The sequence below is a fragment of the Arctopsyche grandis genome, chromosome 3 (assembly GCF_051622035.1).
Source record: "Arctopsyche grandis isolate Sample6627 chromosome 3, ASM5162203v2, whole genome shotgun sequence".
NCBI classification, from domain to species: domain Eukaryota; kingdom Metazoa; phylum Arthropoda; class Insecta; order Trichoptera; family Hydropsychidae; genus Arctopsyche; species Arctopsyche grandis.
The window spans coordinates 35,653,486-35,674,474 of record NC_135357.1 but is presented as its reverse complement, the minus strand read 5'-3'; the positions used below and the strand labels follow the sequence as shown (position 1 = coordinate 35,674,474).

General features: G+C 34.9%; 5 protein-coding genes across 5 annotated transcripts in view; 3 read left to right on the top strand and 2 right to left on the bottom strand.

Annotated features, from left to right (window-relative positions):
* The window catches only part of vih (ubiquitin conjugating enzyme vih), a 347,513-nt gene that overhangs the window by 23,015 nt on the left and 303,509 nt on the right, over nt 1–20,989 (bottom strand). The window lies entirely within an intron of this gene.
* LOC143909231 (protein CBFA2T1-like) overlaps nt 1–20,989 on the bottom strand; it is a 144,164-nt gene that overhangs the window by 7,845 nt on the left and 115,330 nt on the right. The window lies entirely within an intron of this gene.
* LOC143909311 (phospholipase A1 VesT1.02-like) lies at nt 3,823–6,805 on the top strand. The gene is made up of 5 exons (XM_077427232.1): nt 3,823–3,858; nt 5,361–5,648; nt 5,726–5,999; nt 6,068–6,310; nt 6,401–6,805. The coding sequence occupies exons 1-5, from the start codon at nt 3,838–3,840 to the stop codon at nt 6,715–6,717; spliced, it is 1,143 nt and encodes a 380-aa protein (XP_077283358.1). The 5' UTR covers nt 3,823–3,837; the 3' UTR covers nt 6,718–6,805.
* LOC143909312 (phospholipase A1-like) lies at nt 6,923–12,376 on the top strand. The gene is made up of 5 exons (XM_077427233.1): nt 6,923–7,024; nt 9,834–10,121; nt 10,190–10,463; nt 10,528–10,770; nt 10,849–12,376. Exons 2-5 carry the CDS (start codon nt 9,834–9,836, stop codon nt 11,163–11,165), a joined length of 1,122 nt encoding a protein of 373 aa, XP_077283359.1. The 5' UTR covers nt 6,923–7,024; the 3' UTR covers nt 11,166–12,376.
* LOC143909314 (lipase member H-like) lies at nt 13,142–15,752 on the top strand. The gene is made up of 3 exons (XM_077427235.1): nt 13,142–14,481; nt 14,544–14,786; nt 14,859–15,752. The coding sequence occupies exons 1-3, from the start codon at nt 14,124–14,126 to the stop codon at nt 15,191–15,193; spliced, it is 936 nt and encodes a 311-aa protein (XP_077283361.1). The 5' UTR covers nt 13,142–14,123; the 3' UTR covers nt 15,194–15,752.

The following is a 20,989-nucleotide window of genomic DNA, read 5'->3' as shown; positions in this document are numbered from 1 at the left end:
TGCCACTGATGCGCTGGTGGCTCAAAGAAAGTATTGAAATACGACAATTAATGACGTCAACAACGATCGTCGTAGCAATCTTCGCCGATTTCAAAACAACGATTTATCGTTGTTGTAGCAGTCAAAGGGTTAAATATAAAAATATTTTACCTCCAAGTACCAGGCATCGCCTGGTTTTGTTTCAAATTACTACTAATAGCCAGCAGCACAGCTCGGTCGTTAAGCTTAGCGTCGAGAGGCGCCGGGTTCGATCCCACGAGGTGACCTCGATTGAAAAGAATTTTTCTGAGTATATCTGTAGTGCTGCTGGTCAGATCTGGATATTTGTGACTCCAGGTGGATCGTTTCCTATCAGAGTTTGCCAATATTCTCTGATTTCATTGTTGAAACGGTTCCCGATTAAAAATTGTCTAAAATCCTTCCTACCTACTATGGCACCACTATTTGGGTATGATTAATGTACAATAAGATGTCTCGTTAATTTGCAAGTTTTCAGTGTCTCGTAATTCATCAACTTGTATAATAAAAAAAATGCTGTATTGTTTGTAATTGGCCAGGAAGGCGCATTGGGGTTTACCTGTAAGACCTTCCTGGTATAAAATAAAATCACGATTGCCCAAAAGACGATTTTTGCCATGAAAATCGCGAATATGGAATATTTGGCACTCGAATTCTCGTTAGTATGATGAACTTTTCGGCTGCCAGATGTTCCGTTTTAGAGATTTTAGTGACTTTTGGGCGAGCGCTTTGTGACCAATAATCACATAACCATGCAGGGTCAATGAAAACAGGGGAAGCTTATCGTCGAGAGGCGCCGGGTTCGATCCCACGAGCTGACCTCGATTGAACAGAATTTTTCTGAGTATATCTGTAGTGCTGCTGGTCAGATCTGGAAGATTGTGACTCCAGGTCGATCGTTTCCTATCAGAGTTTGCCAATATTCTCTGATTTCATTGTTGAAACGGTTCCCGATTAAAAATTGGCTAAAAACCTTCCTACCTACTATGTCACCACTATTTAATTTTAATATGCACTTTAAATTGAATATGCACTTTAAATTGAATATAATGCACTTTAAATTGAAAATTTTGATAGATATAAATATTTGTTCGATGGAGTTGTTTATTAATTATGAAAAATAAAAGCTTTTAAAAATAGTCTACGGTGAAGGAAGTATTTAAAATTGATCACAATAAATCTGATACATCAGGTCCATTATTTAATAATTATAATGAGTACTTGCTATCTACTACCTACTAGTTTTTCTAGTACCAACTAATAACGATGCATAACGACAAATCAATGTGCTTATGATCTTAATGAGTCATTTTGCGTTTTTGTCATTTACGATCATGGTCCTTAACAAAATCTATTCTTTGAAAAAATTATATTTAGGTACACTTGTATAATTTTTCACCATTTTAATCTACACTTTAACCTTCTTGAGTACCAATCAATCATTTAATACCGAGGCATTGAGATTGACAACAGTAAAGTCAAAACCGTTGAATAATATATTTCGAATCTTGAAAAGACTTATGTACTTCCTACTTCGCCTACGAGCGATAAATTCTATAAGTAATTAGCAAAACAAATCGCTCTTTTGCAAATTAGTTTGCAACCATTAACGGAAACTCAGTCTAACTGCTATCCAAAATCGAATTCATTACACGCTTATTATTATTGAATATACAAAAAGATAGCACCAAATATCTAAATTAATGGTTGGTTATCTTTTTTGGAACAGCAGACAAGTTCAAATGTACAAAAGTTGATGCACTTTATCTGAAATTATTATATCAAACGAGCATCGATCAACGAAATGTCGAAATTAGAGTAGTTAAATAAATGCAACCAAATCAATAAAGAATACACGCTGGTTATAAATTGAAGAGAAACGTGCATTTATTAACAAGTTAATAAATACAATGATGGTTCCCAGTATTGATTAATTATGATGGAAAAAAACTAGTCTCAAGAGCGAATTATCTGTTCGTTCATTGTATAATATTTGCATTTCAATAATACAATTAAACAAATGTCATAGTTCGTATCTGATGCGGTCAATATTGAAATGAAATAATAATGCGTTTAGCTCACGCATCAGTAGGTTCGCTTCATTAATATTTTTCGCACTTGTGAACACGATGATAGTTCGGATTCTAAAAGGTCTTATGTCGCGTGATATCAATTTGAACTTATGTACTCGGTTTTTACAAGTCCGAGAAAAAAATACACAGACAACGATTGGTTTTTGCACATTTGCTCGGGGTTTTTGTATGGGAGCCCTTCGATCCCAGACTCCATGTCTTCCCAAAGCCCGTATATGATCTATTATTCGTCTTCTAAATGCCCTGAAAAATCATATTTTTCCTATTCTTGTGGATTAATAACAAAAATTCGTTTATTTTATCGAGGTAAGCTAGTTATCAATAGAATCGATAGAAGTGGAATTTTATTTAATTCTCATATAAAGACAATTTAATATATTATCCCTATTAATTCAATTCAGATTCGTGTAAATTCGTGTAAATACTAGTATCAGCTTTTAGTTAGCAATTTTACCGATTTAAAATTCAGAACACTTCCAATTAACCCTTTTAAACGAAAACAAAAAATTGTGTGGCCAGAACACTATCCCAATAAACATGTTTCAATACAAAATACTCAATATAAAATAGTATTAACAGTGGGAAAAAATCCCAAGTGAAAATACGTACTTTTAACTTTTGATTTGAACTAGACAACTAATTAGAGAGATTTGAAAGCTGAAAAGTACTACAAATAAAAGATAAAGTACTAGACTATAGATTCCAATATTCATTTTGAACAGGAAATTGACAGATTTTGAAACATAAACCGAACAACACCAAGATATAGAAAAATCGCGCGATTTAAAAACACATCTCCGAATCTCGAGCCAATCAACATTTTTTTATTACCATATTCGTCTTTATTGGGCATAGATCTATAAGTTGTCATTTGTCGAACAGTGCTATTTGAAGATATCCGCATCGGTCTTCAGCGGCACGGAACAGGTCTTCGGCGCTCATATCGGTCCACATGCGCACGTTTCAAAGCCAAGACAACTTTTTCCTGCCAATCCATTTTTTACCTTCTATTTTCCCCACGGTTATCAAACGGAGAAATTCGTATTTCGGACCCCGTATCATGTGTCCGAGGTACTTCAACTTTCTCCGCTTGATGACAGAAACAAGTTCCCTGCCTCTCCCTATCATGCCGAGGACAGCTTCATTTGATTTTTTTTGGTCCACGGGATCTTCAGAATACGCCTGTAGACCCACATCTCCAAAGCTTCGATGCGGTTGATCATCCTGGTCTTCAGAGTCCACGTTTCACATCCATGTAGTAACACTGTCCAGACGTATGTAGCTCTTCGCGAATCTCAAACGCATACGAAGATTGAGATGCTTGTTTGTAAGCGCCACCTTCATTTTGATAAATGCTGTTCTAGCCATCTCGATGCGGATTCTTAGAACTTCATCTGGGTCCATCTCTTCATTCAGCCAGGTACTCAGGTATTTGAATCTTTTCACTCTTTTTAACACCTCTACATCCAAGGTTAAATCACAGGTGTCTGTTTGCATTCTATCTACTATTATAAATATTATCAATGCTTTACATATGTTATGTATATTAAACGTATACAATTCTGTTTGTATATTTTGATAAATTTTTGATATACATATTATATTAGTGATAACAGTAAACGAACATGTCATCTTCTTACGAATCATAGGGTCTTGCGAGTTTATATAAATGAGAACGCGATCGTAGGTAATAGTTCAGTTAATTGTTGGTTTTGTACGAGAACGAATGGTCTTCGGAACATTCAAGGTAATTTTATATATGTACATATATCATACATACATATTTATGTATATATATATATATATATATATATATATATATATATATATATATATATATATATATATATTATATATTATATGTTATTTTGTAGTTACAATTATAGTTGTTACTTTTGTTATATATTCATTAGCAATTTGCTATTTTAAATTAAATAAATAAAATGGTGACAATTAAAAATATTTATATGAAATTAATCTCATTTGATCGTCACTGAATAGACTTTTTAAAATGAAACATTGATAATTTTAATCAAAAATTGATCAAGTGCATAAATTATGTATGTATGTATGTAGGTATGATACAAATACGTATGTATATACATATTTTAAAATTTCAATAAAACTTTTTACAAATTATAAAAAATATTTAGGATTACTTGCAATAATGGTTTGTAAAGTACGAATTGTTGTACAATAAAAGTTATTAAAATTCGTACACTGAAATTCTTCAAATATTATACGGTCAATTCTTCTATCGCTCGGTAGATCAGTTGTCTAAGAAAACGTGGAAAAAAAAATATATATATGTAAATAAAAATGTAAAATAAACGTATTATCTGTATTATGTTTTCCTACATTTTCATTTATATATCTTTTTTCCATTTTTATATTATCTTTTGGAACTGATTTGTCGTGCTATATAGGGTGGAGATTCAACTGTAATTTAAAATAGTAAAAAAAAAAAATTAAATATTTGATGGTCTATGTAAGAATATCCCTGTTTTAACTGTTATTCTATGTAATTTTCATATTGACTAGAAACAATCAGCATGTTTGACTAATGAGTTAAAGTTACGCGTTCAATGATAGCAAGGGATTGCAATACCGGTATATCGGTTAACCGTTAAATCGGCTAAATGTCGCCTTCGATAATTACCGGTAAATTTAACGGAATTAATTGCGGGAAAGTATTGAATTCCGAATTAAATATATACTATACATACATATACAGGCATAATATTACATTAAAAATCGATGCAAATGGCTTATTGTGCATTTGGTAGTCTGGATTTTGTTTATTTTCAGTATTAAATGTGACAATTTCAAATCGATAAATTCACTAGCAACGCAAGCTAAACAAATCGTAATGAATGAGATCAGACGGTTGTTTAAATTATGATCCAAACTTTCAAATGGTCTAAACTTTTAATAAATAAATATGATAGGTTAAAAATAAAATTTATTTATCATTACGATTTAACTTTAATGCGTTTATATGGTATTATTCACCTGAGATTTATTTTTTTATTATTTACGATACGTCCGATGTACCAACATACAATATAGCATTTACAAAATTTGACAGAAGTCTTGTAAGATTCTGATATTATAAAGTACAATTTTGCTCATTAAAACAATGCAGTGGACTGGTTTAGAAGATATAATACCATTTTTGTCGCATGACTATGATTTCATTAACCTTCACTGACTACAATTTTCCATAAACGATAAAATTCCTTTCCACAGATGGGACACTATAGAATTATTCTACTGGCGACATGTTGCCTCGTCCTCGTCTCCACAACTATGGTTTCCTGCCAGCTGATGGACTTGATTGACAAAGCCCAAACCCTCGGAGAAAAGACGATAGCTGGAGTGGCTACACCTGTGGAGAAAGCAGTAGTGGCCACAACTCTTAAGAAATGTGATGTCTTCAAAGCCATCTTTGGCGTAGGATTCGACCAGCTCAAAGGCAGCAAAAGTGAACCTGACGTCTCCAAGTTGACGATCGATTTTTACACCAAAGACAAGACGGTACATAATCAGTAGACAAGAAGGTACATACAATCATATAAGATAATCTTCAAATCATAGCTTCCATTTTTTTGCAGTTTAAGTTTAACATCACAGAAGCAGGCAGTAAGATATTGCAGACCAAAGAATTCGATGTGAACAAGCCTTTAGTGATCTTCTTACATGGTTTCCTCGCCAGTGCTGATGGAGAAGGAGCCAAGACTGTCACCACTTCACTGGTATCTCGAGGAAATGTCAACGTCTTAGCCCTGGACTCCAGCAGTCTCATCATGTACTTCTATCTCTGGTCTAGCACTTGTGTGAGATTTATCGGAAAGGAGCTGGGATTAACTTTAGCTGAATTCATTAATGGTATGCTATTTAAATTAGGAGTAGAAATTTCTACAGTTGTGAATCAACATTCAGATGTAATGTTCCAGCTGGAATGAAACCTGAAAACATTCACATCGTGGGTCACAGTCTCGGAGCTCACATAGCCGGTTTCGCCGGAAAAACTTTCAAGGAAAAGACCGGAAAATCAGTCGGACACATAACCGGTTTGGACCCAGCTGGTCCTTGCTTCTTCCAAGAAAAGACAAATCTCAAATTGAAGGAATCCGATGCTGATTTTGTCGACGTAATTCATACAGACGCTGGAGTTCTGGGTTTGGTGGATCCATTAGGTAAATTTAAACTTTCGAACTTTGTATTTGATAGCACATATGTATGTATGTGGATTCAGTTGGGTTGAGCTGTTTTTGTTGGGTTCGTAGGCCACGTGGACTTTTATCCCAACAAAGGCGAGAAGCAACCAGGATGTGCTATTCCTCCTTGCAGTCACAGCAGGGCTTGGGCTTTATACAGTGCTTCGGTAGAAGCTGAAGACAGATTCCCATCTGTGAAGTGCGTTAGCTGGGATATTTTCTTATCCGAATCTTGCGATGACAACGACAAAGCTTTCATGGGATATGGAATCGACAAGTCGAAGAGAGGCACTTACTATTTGAAGACCATAGGAAAAGCTCCGTTTGGTTTTGGAGGACCTCCACCAGAGTCTACTACTAAATCTGGTTTCTTCAAGTGGCTATAATACCACTGTGCTCATTTTTAAATTGATTTTTTTTACCTTAGACAATAATAGATGTATCAACTTGACTGAAATAAATGTAATTGATAAGTATTGAACGATTTTTTCTTAAAAAAAAGCAAAACGGAACTCCTTTCTTGCTCAATTCTTATTGTTTTGACGAATTTTTGCGAAAGCGATAAAAAATACATTGAGATGTTGTTCGCATGGCGTTCAAGGTTGTGCAATTTTATATAAAGGCGAATTATCATTGAGAGTTGTTCAGTTAATTGTTGGTTTTGTGCGAGAGAGAATCTTTTGAAATTTAAAGGTGATTTTTGATTTTTTCGTAAAACACACACATTCATATACTGCATAATATTAATTGTAATTGAAATGAGATATTCCACTTTTAATGTGCCAAGTAATTATACGTATAATTTAACCTATTTTTCACGTAAATTTAGCGACTTTTAATTACAAAATAATAACTGTATTCCTCAGCTTTGATTGAGCATAATGAAATAAATAAATAATTCATAAATTCTAATGAGATAACCTTTTTTGCATAGTTGAATGCTCATAGTATGTGAGTAATGTACATATGTATGTATGTATGCATGATTTTATAAAATAATTTAATGTTTTGATCTATTTTACAAAGAAGTTACATACATATATGTATATTCAACAAAATATTTAATTTAAATAAAAAAAAAATAATAGCGAAAGAAATTATTATTATTAATGGATAGTAGTAATGAAAGATAAAATAATACTACATAATAAACGGTTATTTAAACAATATTAACATATACATATGAAAAATTAATACTAAATTCTGCCGGTTTTTTATGTAATTTTCTTAAAATAGTATTTTATCTACGAGTGGTTTATGATTTTTTTCAAAACATTCACACTTTTACGTATCTTGATTATCGCAATATTTTTAAATAAAAACCTTGTTTATGCAAAATAGCATTGAAAAGTATACACGAATAAAATAATCTGAGTATATGTATAAAAAACAGACAATTTCTTAATGTGATCAATTAAAAAAAATATTCATTAATTTTATCTCAATGATGATTTGAACTCGTTAATATATACAAATGCTTAAATACTTTTCAACTTTTATGAGGAATTCCTAACAAGTAAATACAATATAAAAATTAGTAAACAAATTTACTTACATTGATTTGAAGTACAATTTACGGACACGATTTGAAGAGGCTTGTATTATTATAAATACTTTTTATCAAGTTCTACAATTTTTTTGTGGAAGTATTTATTTTAGCAAACATTCAATACTTTAACCAAATGAAAAATAGCATAATAAATCAAGAATTATACTCATGTAACCACATAGATAAAAAAAATCCATCTAGTCTATAGTGTGCTGGTACGAACAGTTGTAAAGTTAATCCTGCCATAACTTGTAAGAAATCTGTGTTATTAAAAGATCAAAAACATCTCCTTTGATCAGCCTTATTTATGTACATATGAAACGTACAGAAATGCAAATCAGTCTAAGTGATCAAATAACCCTAAGGACGAAAACACACAGAGTGGGAAGTGGTACGTGTATTTTATAGATACTTTTAAAGCTTTCTAGCCCATGTACATGGTACACAGTCCCAAAAATCACCCCCTCGAGTGTTTCCGGTGATATTTTATCCTCGTATTTACATATCCCATATTTGATCCCATATAATCCCATATTTGAAGAAATGTAGGAGAAACTTGTCTGATCTCGGTTGCATATGGAGATGCATACAAGTGCGACCTCCCAAACATATGCATTTTGCACGTGCAAGTACACCCAAATTCGGTTTGGGGAACACCCACTGTGAAACAGTCACAGCGGTGAGCCAAAGGACGTGACGTCCCGTACCACTCTGTTTTCTCTGTACCAACGTGTGTTTTCACCCTTACCGCCCTTAGACAAAATTCAAAATGCAACCCCCTCTCGAAATGTGTTACAATCAAAACAATTTTTTCATAATTATAATAGATAAATATTTGAGATTACATTTTTATTTCGTCAATTTATTCTGAATGTCTTCAAACTAATGTGAATGCATCCATGTTTTATGTAATATAAGTAATTAGGATGCACTTTTCTAGGTCGGTTGATAAATGACGCCCCAATCTTGAATTACAAATTATTTAAGTGCATTTATATTTCAAATGTCAATGATTCTATTTCAAAAGTCACAAATAAAGAAGGACGTGACGTCCCATATCACTCAGTGTGTTTTCGCCCTAATCAGTTTCTAATCTGTGTTTTAAGTATATACTGCGAGATAAGGGTACCACTTCAATATTTTTATTTTATTTTATTTTATTGTTACAATAAATATACACTCGTCATTACAGATCGCTCCAATGCGACGAGTGTACGATAACGGTCAGAAATACAATAATACATATACAATCAGAATACATAGCATATAACAATTAATCAGTACAGAAATAATAATCATAGATACATCTATGGATTATTTATTTTTAGATTTTTGTCTACAATTATTATTACAATTTTTATACATATAAGAAACACGAAATTATAAAGATGTCTATAGATTTCAGATTACTGTGCATTACTTTTACAAATTATACACACAGATTTTGTGACAACAGGAAATGAACTAATACCAATTTTCAGGAACCGTTTTAACAATGATCAGATAAAATTGGCAAACTCTGATAGAGAAACGATCGATTTGGAGTCACAAAACCCCCAAACCTAACCAGCAGTTTGACGAGGACTCGAACCTTCGACCTCTGTGGTGCTAAATACATACGCTACCATTAAGCCAAACTGCTGGCTTAATGGTAGCGTATGTATTTAGTCTATAATACATATTAATATGTATGTTAACTTTCTGTCGCTTCTTAGAGTAAGCATAAACTTACATGTATGTATATAATTTGTATGCTACTAGTAAAACATTGAGTGAAAACTTCTATATTATAACTTCTATTCTGGATACTTCACATACCTCTAGAATACAAATGCAATTTTTGATGTATTGGTATGCAAACTCGCACTGCCTATACGTGCTCATGAATTCGTTAACCTTCGTCGACCACAAACACCATAAATGTTTGTCGCATCAACAATTTATTTTCATCAGATGGGACACTCCAGCATCACATTCCTGGCGACATGTTGCCTCGTGCTCGCCTCCAACACCATGGTTTCCTGCCAGCTTCTGGGCTTGCTGGATAAAGCCCAAAGTGTTGGAGAACAGACCGTATCTGGAGTAGCAACACCTGTGCAGAAAATCGCCGTTGCTTCAGTTCTCAAGAAATGTGATCCATTCAAAGCCCTTTTCGGGGTCAAATTCGATCAGCTCAGGGGCAGCAAAAGTGAACCAGACGTCTCTAAGCTAACCATCGATCTTATTACCAAAACTAAGACGGTACGTTAGTCATACTTATCACATAGTCATTGCTATATGTATAGTTGTAAATTAATTTGTTGGTGTAGACTAAGTTCAATATCTTGGAAGCCGTCGATAAACTGTTGGAAGCCAAGGACTTTGATGTGAACAAGCCCATTGTGATATTTTTACATGGTTTCCTCTCCAGTTCTGAAAGTGATGTAACAAAGATAGTGACCAAATCGTTGATCAATCGTGGAAACGTCAACGTTCTGGCCTTGGATTCTAGCAGTCTCATCAGTTTCTTCTATCTCCGGTCTAGTACTTGTGTACGATTTATTGGAAATCAGTTAGGAACCACTCTGGCAGGATTAGTTAAAGGTCTAATCATCTCTAATTTGATTCTTAATTTTTGAAGCGTATTCTAAAAACATATTGATTTCAGGCGGCATGAAACCTGAAAGCATTCACATTGTGGGTCACAGTCTCGGAGCTCATATAGCCGGATTTACCGGAAAAACTTTCAAAGATTTAACCGGAAAATCAATCGGACGTATATCTGGACTGGATCCAGCAGGCCCCTGCTTCTTCCAAGAGAAGACTGATCTCAAATTGAAAGAATCTGATGCTGATTTCGTTGACGTAATCCACTCCGATGCTGAAGTTATGGGTCTGGTCGATCCACTAGGTTAGTTAAAACTTTAAAACTCTATGTTGATTGTATATTAGTACATAGGACTATTAATCAGAGTTGATTTGATCCTAGGTCACGTGGATTTTTATCCCAATGGTGGTGGGCAGCAGCCAGGATGTGCCGTTCCACCTTGCAGTCACAGCAGGTCTTGGGAACTATTCAGCGCTTCGATCGACGCTGAAGACAGATTCCCAAGTGTCAAGTGCTCGAGCTGGGACATCTTTGTGTCAGGGTCTTGCGATAAAAATGACGAAGTGTTCATGGGATACGGTATGGATAAGACCAAAAGGGGAATATATTATTTGAAGACTGACAGAAAGGCTCCCTTCGGTTTTGGAGGACCTAAGCTCGAAATCAAGGCCAAATCAGGACTGTTCAAGTACCTTTAATTAAAAAATTATTTTTCGAATATTTAAGGTGAAGGTTTGTGCTTGATTGGTCAGTTTTGATTTCTTTATTATGACAGTTCAATTGTGAATTATATTCTGATATACACGAATACGTTTGATAAAAACTTAATATATTTTATATTGAAAATTATTCACTCTGCGCTACTATTATTTCTGTACTATTTTTACTTTTTTATTTGAACAACACAATTTGTAATGATATTTTTTTTACATAATGTTTTGTTAATAGTACTGAAATAAATTTTATAAATATGGATGTACATATATATTTTTATAACCTTAATGTCTATATTCCCTTGTATTTAGATTCTAGAACCATATACATATGTAGTATATGTGTATTTACATATACATGTTTGGAGGTCAAATCGATTTGAAATATACATATGTACATACTATATGCAACAATAATGAACATAATAGTATGAAATTGACGATGCGTAATTTGTATGTAAATATTATAAGAATAAATAAACGGCGTGGAAATGCTTGTTAAATAAATCACTATAAAATGATACAATAGTAAAATAAAACGCACGTAATAATATATAAATGTATAATAAGTACATTCATTAGAGTGGTCGTCAATTTGTCAATAGCGTCCATTTAATTTTTTATTTACCAAGAAACTTGCATTTATTGGTAAATAAAAAGATCAATTATTTAAAAAAAGGGAATATATGTATGTATAATTGAACTTCATTTTAGATACTAGTCAATTGGTATAACAATAAAAACTTTTTACTTTAAAATATATACTGTAACGTGGGAAAATGAGAGAGAGAGAGAGTATACACTGTCTACGTGTATTCGTTGGTGAACAATAGAGACCTCGGATTAAGCTAACGGGAATCAGTAAGTGCCCGAACAAGGGATACGCTGGAGTTCTCATGGACCCGGGTGAGTGCATGCGTAAACAATAGATTCATCACTAGAGGTAGGACCGGAAGCGTGCCGTTTATTGTTAATTGTTCGCTGTGCTTTGTTCAATTTTATGAAGAACCTTTTTTTTTGCACTATAGCTTAGTAAATAGACCCAAACGCCCTAATTCCTGGAAAAAGCACGTTTTCTATCCGCCCTTTACTCACCAAATTGGGAGGCGCGTACTATTGCCAGGGGAGGCTGTCTATTGATTATTCTCTCTATTGTAGTGTTCAGTATTTTTTTTTAAATAAAGGTTTATTATTTAAAACGTGTCTATATTATTATATCTATTAAAAAATAAAAGGTTGGGAGGCGTAGTAGCATAAAGTTTGTTAACCCCCGGACCCAGACAATAGATACATAAATGGATCGGGGAAGCTGTGGTAAGCAACTTATCTTTTATAAGGAGGTAAACACGCTAGATCAGATATTCTGGAGTAAGCGGTAGTATTGTGTGGACCTTCCGGATCGTTGAATAAATGCTGTGAAGTGACTTTGGCCTTTCACTTGGGCCCTGAACCATTGATGTATAATACAAATAGATGGGCCCTGACGTGTGATTTTGGTCGGAGATTTTGTCTTCACTAACTGAGGGGTGCGGGGGGTTTAACTAGCGGGGAAGTTGGGAAAAAACTGTTTTTTTTCCCTACGACGCAGCGGTACCTACCTACCTACTAAGAGAAACTGTGCATGCGCCATGTATTTTGCATGCGCCAAAAGGGAGACCAGTATAAGACGTGAGGGCAGATCTAGTGTATTATACATCAATGCCCTGAACCCATCCCTACGTAACAATACTATTCACTTGGTACGCCTTAACTTTTAAAAACTAATATTATAAAAACTAATTTTATCAGAAAAAATACAAACGAGATTAAAACAATATAGACAAATAAAAAAATTGCCCTGTGACATCTTTTTGTGATATCTATAATATAAATATGCTTCAAATAGATAATATGTAGATATCACAAAAAATAATTTCAGAAAAAATACAAATACGGTTTTTTTTAACCTTTTTTTTACTAATGACTTTGTGTGATTATATTGAAGTATGGATAAATTAATTCCAGTGGTAATAATTTTTCTCACCTGTAATATAATATGTTTCTTTAATGTTTGAATATTTTATATAACGTAAAATAATTTATTTTTCATGCGATACATTATATTTGCTATTTTTATGAAAGTGAATATGGTCATAATTGAAGTTCAATTAATTAGTACCCTAAAAAAAAGTTAGGGGGGGGGCTCGTTGATCACTAGTTGTGCTACCTTTCTTCACCTACTGCGTATATTCAAAATTCCGTTTTTCGATTCTGTTTCGATTGGACAAGTGAAGTCAAAAATGTGTGCTACCCCTGGCATGAGATACGGCTTTATGCATTTTTAGACTTTATGAATTATATTTTCCTAATAAAACAGAAATGATTTTGTCTATTGAAACAGATTGTATCAAATTACACACATCAATGAATGATTTATAGACAACAAATTCGTTCAATATTGATTTTAGTCTACATAGCATTAGGAAAAAAAGCACTACCTGTGTACGTACATATATATGTACATATGTATATTTGAAATTAAATAAATAACGATTTGATAAAGGTTTTTACAATAATAGGACCATTATACCATTTTCTATGGTTTGTGTTCTCGACAAGCTCAATTGAGCTCGGATTTGTTCTCAGAACTACCTAACTCATTGGTGCAACAGGTTGCACAATGAAAGCTGTAGGGTTCCATACTGCATTGTTGGTTTTGATCAGCGCATCGGCCACTAATGTAAAATCCTACGCCATTGATGATGTTTGGAACACTGGATTACCAGCTGGGAACGTGCTCTACAGAACTTTAATGGCTTCTCTATGGAAAAATTGTAAGTTCCAACATTTAAACCGCTTCAAATCCAGGAAAAATCTATTAATTACATCACTTGTTGTAAAGGCACAGCTTATAAAGCACATTTAGGCTTGGATCTGAACTTAACTACTAAATATCATACCTCAATGTTGACCTTGGAGCTGTGGCACAGATCTGAACTACCGCTGATTGAAAATGAAGTTTCCAAAGAACGATTTCTGATTATGAAAGAAGTATTTGGAATGTTCGGAGCAAGGAAAAGACTTATGCATTCGCCTCATTACAAAAGCGACCTTCCGATTACCATCTTCATCCATGGTTTTCGTTCGAATTCAGAAAGCGATGCACCCAGAAACGTAGCAAGTGCTTTGGTAGCTCGTGGAGGCAGAAACGTTCTGGTACTGGACTCCAGTAGACTCATATCAGTAGCTTACATCAGATCGACCCACTACAGTTACTTCATCGGGGAGGAGCTTGGAAAACTTTTATCTTCATTTTTTAAAGGTGAGCTTTGGTTTGCTTCATTCGTTTTCACTTGGGACAATTTAAATGAAGTTGAATTTTAGATGGGATAAAACTTGGAGATATTCACCTCATCGGTCATAGTCTCGGTGCTCAGATAGCAGGATTTACAGGCAAGACTTTCAAGACTATAACTGGTGCAAATATAGCTAAGATTACTGCCTTGGATCCAGCAGGACCTTGCTTCTCAGACCTGAGCCCTGATTTGAGACTAAGCAATGAAGATGCAGATTTTGTAGATGTCATACATACTAATGCTGGAGCATATGGATATGTTGAACCCATTGGTAAGCTTGTTTGTCTAAATTTTCTATAAAATATTAAAAACTTATTTTAAATGTGTGATTTTTGGTTTGTAGGCGATGCTGACTTTTATCCGAACAATGGCGAGGAACAACCCGGTTGTCCGTTATCGTCTTGCAGCCATGAAAGGTCTTGGCAGTTGTATGTTGAGTCTGTGACTAATCCAGTTGCATTTCCAGCTGTCAGGTGTGACAGTTGGAAAAGTTTCAATGTTGAAAAGTGTCACCGAAATGCTGTAGCTCATATGGGATATTCCGTTGAAAATAATGCTAAAGGTACTTATTATCTTCGAACTGGATCGAGTCCTCCCTACGGTCTGGGACAAAAGGAGACAGAATCGACGCATTCAGTAAAAAACATTTTCAAAAATATTTTCAAAATAATACATTAAATAATAAGAATCATAAAAATATGTTTTATTGTTTTATTAATTTGAGAAAAAATGTTTTTAAGGGTGCTCACTTGTTATCAAATGTACGGATGCGTACACTTGGTTACTAGTTTTCCATAAACTAATAAATGGTACATATGTACATACATGTATAGCATGGTTCGGTGATTATTCCGCAAAAAGCGATCTAAAATCTTGATCACGGAACATCTGGAACCCAAAAACACTCAAACAATGGAAAGCTAGCCACGCGAAATATTGTACTAACGAGAACTCGAGTGCCAGATATTCCGTATTCGCGATTTTTGTGGCAACTGTTGTCGTGCGCGCGATCGCAATGTGCGAAATAATCATAATAACCACAATAATCATAATAAATAACCATATAGCATAGATGGCCAAACTTAACCATACCGATGGGCAACGGGTAGGGTTGCCACCTCACCAATGTTTTACTTTGTATAATTAGTTACTCTATTTGAATATGTATTCAACTATTTATTTCAATATGTTTTTGTTTATATTTGACGATAAATAAATATTTTGAAATTTTTATTTTATAACTGAATATTGCACTACGCACATTTTTTTTCATATATATGTATATACTAAGAAGGCCTAACAGGTAGACCCCAATGCGCCTTCTTAGACAATTAATTACAAACATTACAGCATTTTTATTACATAAATGACCGTATTTTGAAGGCCGAAGACCACGAAATTAACAATTAATTAATTTATCCATAGAAACATCCATGGAATTAGACTTGTATGTATATAAACTTGTATTGTACATAAATCAAATTCAGATATTTGTGACATGGAGTCACAAATATACAAGTATCAAAGTGACCAGCAGTATTAAAGATTAGCACGGGATCGAACCCGGTAACTTCTCGGTGCTAAACATAAATGCATCCACCGAGCCATACCGCTGGCTATGTAAATCTTAGGCACTAATAAAACTAACCTGGGCAAACCTAGCATACTATCTAGATCTTAAAAGTACAATAGAATACTTTGAGATGTCTGTCATATGAACTCACGCTTCATTGATTTCATATTGAATTACTCATAATATGACACAGCCACAATGACTTTCATTCGTTCTTATGAATAGTCGTTCAGTTATTTTTTAAACGTAATTAATAGTTTTCGCAAACACATTATACGTATATACATACATATCTCTCTGGTGTGACGTGAATATGTTGTGCACTTTAAATATTGTTACGTACACCGCGGATTAAGCGAATAGAACCCCAGAGACTGTGTGACCGTTCAAGGATTATCTGTTAACGGATTAACTAAGTGCATACCGTGCGACCGGTATAAGTGGTTTCAAGGATTAGCGACAGGCTAAGTGCAAGTAAGCTAAACAATGATTGCACTTCTCAGAACGACTGACCCACACCGTGGGAATACATATCCGAATACGTGACTATACAGTAGGTAAACAGATTAGACGTCCTGAGAGATCTACCCCTTATAACGCGGTACGTAGGCGATATCAGGTCATTCTGGACTGAGCACTGTCAGTGCGTGTATCTCCTTAATCATCAATAAATGCTGTTAAACGACTAAGGCTTTTTACTTGGATCCTCCACCCACCCCTACGCAACAATATTATAAAAGACCTCCGCATAGTGGTTGGTGGTTGCGTTTAAATAATAACACATAATTTATTTCAATATTTTATATTGTATTACTTCGAGGACCCCAAGCTATTAAAGATTTGTGGTGTTTCCCCAGAAATTTAGCTTTTAATGGTTTTCTCAAGTCTAACCCTAGTATTCAATATTGGCACTACCTGTGCGGCCGATTTTCGACTTGGAAAGTTTTCACCTTCCGAGATTTGCAAGAGCCATTTCTGGTTTTCGAGTAATCGGTAGCCAAGTATGACTCGCGAGCCAAGATTTGTATATAAAGTACTAAACGGTAGAAACGGTTCGTATGACAGCGTACTACTCACATGCTCACTACTGATTGATTTATCATCACACGAATGATCAACTCTCATGACGCCACTCTCATAACCTGAATTATTTCTTTTTTTCTGTTGTTTTTTAATGGAATGTCTTTTAATACCTCTACGGCGAATAATATTCAAATGGCGACATAAGGCGCCGGGGGGGCAAAGAGTTAGGAAAGGCAAGGTCCCTCCCCAAAACCACCCCATGCCTGCGTTTCTTCCCAGAGGTGTGGTGTGGGGGAGGGGAGGGGGGGAGGTCGAGAGTGCGAGAGTGCTGGCACCGGCTGCGCTGATGATGGAGCCGGAGTCTGGAGGTGAAAGGAGGGGCAAGAGGAGGATTTGGGGGTGGTTTGGGTTGGTTGGGTGGGTGGGTGGGTGAGTCCTAAGGCAACAGATGTGGCACGCGGGCCGCGTGCCGCTAATGTCCGACAGTTAAAACAGTTCACCGACGCCGATACATTTTTCACGACGCGTCGCCAACTTTCTAAATATCATACCGAATATATACAGGATGGTTCACAACTTACGACACACATTGTAAAGGTTGTCTGAAGGTAATTCAACATATTACAACAAGTGCGAAAGAGTTAGTGGACATTTCAGCACGCACTCTTCGTTACCACTTGAGTAACACCCAAATAATTACCATTTTAATAATTGCATCTGTGCACATCGAAAGGTTACTCGTCATCTGATGTGCAATCTATCATTCGAGAAGACGAGAATTGCGTTTAAAGCTGTCATCCAGTTTATCTGTCATTCAGTCTGTCTGGTGATTGTCGAGCGCTTGCACCAACCCGCTGCACTGATATGAATACACATATATGGACAGGCTTGTGTTTAGTCTGTTATGACATACTTTCCCCCACCACTCATTGTAATGCTCAATAAGGGGAATTGCTCACGAACGTAGAATCAGACACGTTTGCCCGCTGATATACATGTTCGTAATGCAGCTTTATAGTATGTTACTACCAAGAAGTAATGAGTTCAAGACCTGTCCACAATTATCAAGTCAATAAAACTGTATTACATTTATTTGTATTATGTCTGCTACCAATAAGAATAGTTTCGTACAAGCACATGTCATTTTGTATCTATGTAAGTATTTGTTAGTAAGGGCTTATATGTAGGGATTGAAAATTAAATCACGTGACTTTATTAGTATGATTTAAATAATATAAAATCTAAATAAATATATTTAATATAAAATGTGAAATATTAGAATAGTCAAAGTGAGCTTGACCCAGCAAATGGGAGTATTGGTCGCTTTGATCGGATTTTCGGTTTTCGCCCCCCATCCGTTCCCGGGGGCGCAGTCCCGGCTGCGGGGGCGGCGCCATCTGTCCAAGGAGGCACCATTACATTCACCCCCCTTTCCAAACCCCCCCCCATTTCCCATTAGCCCCCTCCCACCGTCGAGATCAGAGGGTTATCGGCGAGGTCCCAAATCGCTCACTTCATATATAAGAGTACACGCGTGTGTAGATACTATCGATTTCAATCACCTGAGAAATTACCGTACAATCGCGTAGCTCACTGGCTAAAGGATTGCTTAGCAGTAGATGGAACGTGGGTTCGAATCACGGCTGAAATCAAAAAATTTATTCGATTTACTCAATAGCTACGATTGAGCTTCCAAGCTGGCTTAAAATGAAACCGAAAAACCAGCTTTTGACAATCTTTCAAAAAAACTGGCTTTTTTGGCTCGATCCACCTTATTTTTCAGGTTTCTTTTAATAAATGTTTATATTCCTCAAAACTTACAATTATGAATTTCAAATTTCTATGAAAGATCAAAAAAATGTGTATTGGATCAAACTGTCTTAGGGAATAGGCGTATATTTCTTTGAACAACAAAAAAAGGTACGGCACTTGGCGGTGGGTTTCAGATATAGGACTAGGCCATAAACCAATAAAATATTATTGAAAGTAGTTTCAATAATCTATACAAGGTCTTTCAGAATTTCGGCAAATTGGGTTTTCAATAATTTGTAGTTTTTGAGCGTTCTTCTTCTTGATTAAATCATTTGATTATTTGCATGTATTAAGGATCTGCCATTTTACGGCTGTAATATTTATAATAATAATAATCTTATGAAAGTATTTACTATTTACTATTTACTATTTGTCTTCTTATTTACTATTTGTTTTTTTATACATATCTATGTACATCCTGTCTGTTGATTTTTCAATTAATAAAATAAAATAAAATAAAAAAATAAAGTTAATAATGTGTATAATTCATTTTAATTTATAAGCTAATATTTTTCTACATAAAAAAATATATTTACAATTTTTTTTCGATTTAAAAATTCAAAACTTCCGAATTTGTTGATGTAATCTTCCGAATTTATGCTTGTGGTTTGTAATTAATATATGTCACAGTGAAATTATATTTCAAGTGAAAATATATTTTCACTGACATTTCTGTGAAATCATAACCAGTTACATTTTCAGGGTTGGTTTTATTAATTTAAGATTAGATTGTTAGGGTTGGTATTATTTAAGGGTTAGGATAGGTTAGCTTAAGTAAGGGTTGGCCCTATTCATTTAAGATTGGGATATTAGGTTTAAATTTATAGAGTTAAACGTTGTAAATTCATTGTTCGATGCAATTTCACTGCTTGAATTGGTGAAAACATGTATTTTTACTAGTGAAAATATATTTTAACTTGAAATATGCTTTCACTGTAACATATACATATAATGATGTAAATCTAGAAAAATAAATATTATTCATACTGAATGTACTTGTCTTTTCCTGTCAATTGCCAACCAGCAGCGTGGACTAGTGGTTAGCATATATGCTTTCGAACATAGTGGCCACGGGTTCAAGCCCCACTGATTGCTGCTGGTCAGACATTGGTTTGTGCTCCAGGTCGATCGTTTTCTATCAGAGTTTGGCAATTTATCTGATTTTCATTGAAACAGTTCCAACAAATTGGCAACCTGTACACATTTCTTCCAAAATTGTGATTTTTTCGATTATCCAGAGTTTTCACTTTCTGGACTACCTTCTTCCCCAATTAGACGGGATAATCGAGGTTTTAATGTATATGTAAACGTTCTAAATTCATTTTTTGATACATTTTCACTGCTTGAATTGGTGGAAATATATTTTCACTAGTGAAAATATATGTTCACTTGAAATATGCTTTCACTGTAGCATGTATAAAAACATATAAAAGTGTTTTAAAATTCGCTATTGGTCGATATTATACAGACGTCTTAAAGGAGGTTTTTGATTGGCGATCAAAAATTTCCAGCACCAGGGCGCGTATTCAGGGCTGTCACCGCCACGTTCCGAAAGTTGTATTAGATCGGGCGGGTTTAATTTTACCGGTCGACTGTGTGTTGTTGTTGTTGTTGTTGTTGTTGTCGTGTTGTTGGTTGCTGTGTAGTGGTTGGTTAGTGGTGGTGGTGGTTGTAGTCGCGACTCGTGACGGTTCGAATTTAAGAATATTTTGCACGCGACAGCTTAATTAATAGAAACGGTGCGTTTGACAGTTTAATTACAAAAACTATGTTTGGCGCCACATCTCAACTGCTGGCGACATCACGAGACACCCCTAAACCGAATGTTTCCCGACCCCACTTCCTTGCCCTTATAACCATCCCCTAACTCCCTTCCCTCCCCCCCTCTTTATTCCCGTGGAATTCAAACGGGACAAAAGTGTGTCGACTGGAACGGGACAAGATTGAACGCATCGATAATGTCGATGAAAAGTTTTATGAAACCGACGACAATACACACTTCGGTCGAAAAGTTAATTAAATTCTTTTAACTTCATTTATATAAATGTCAACTAAATTCTGTCACG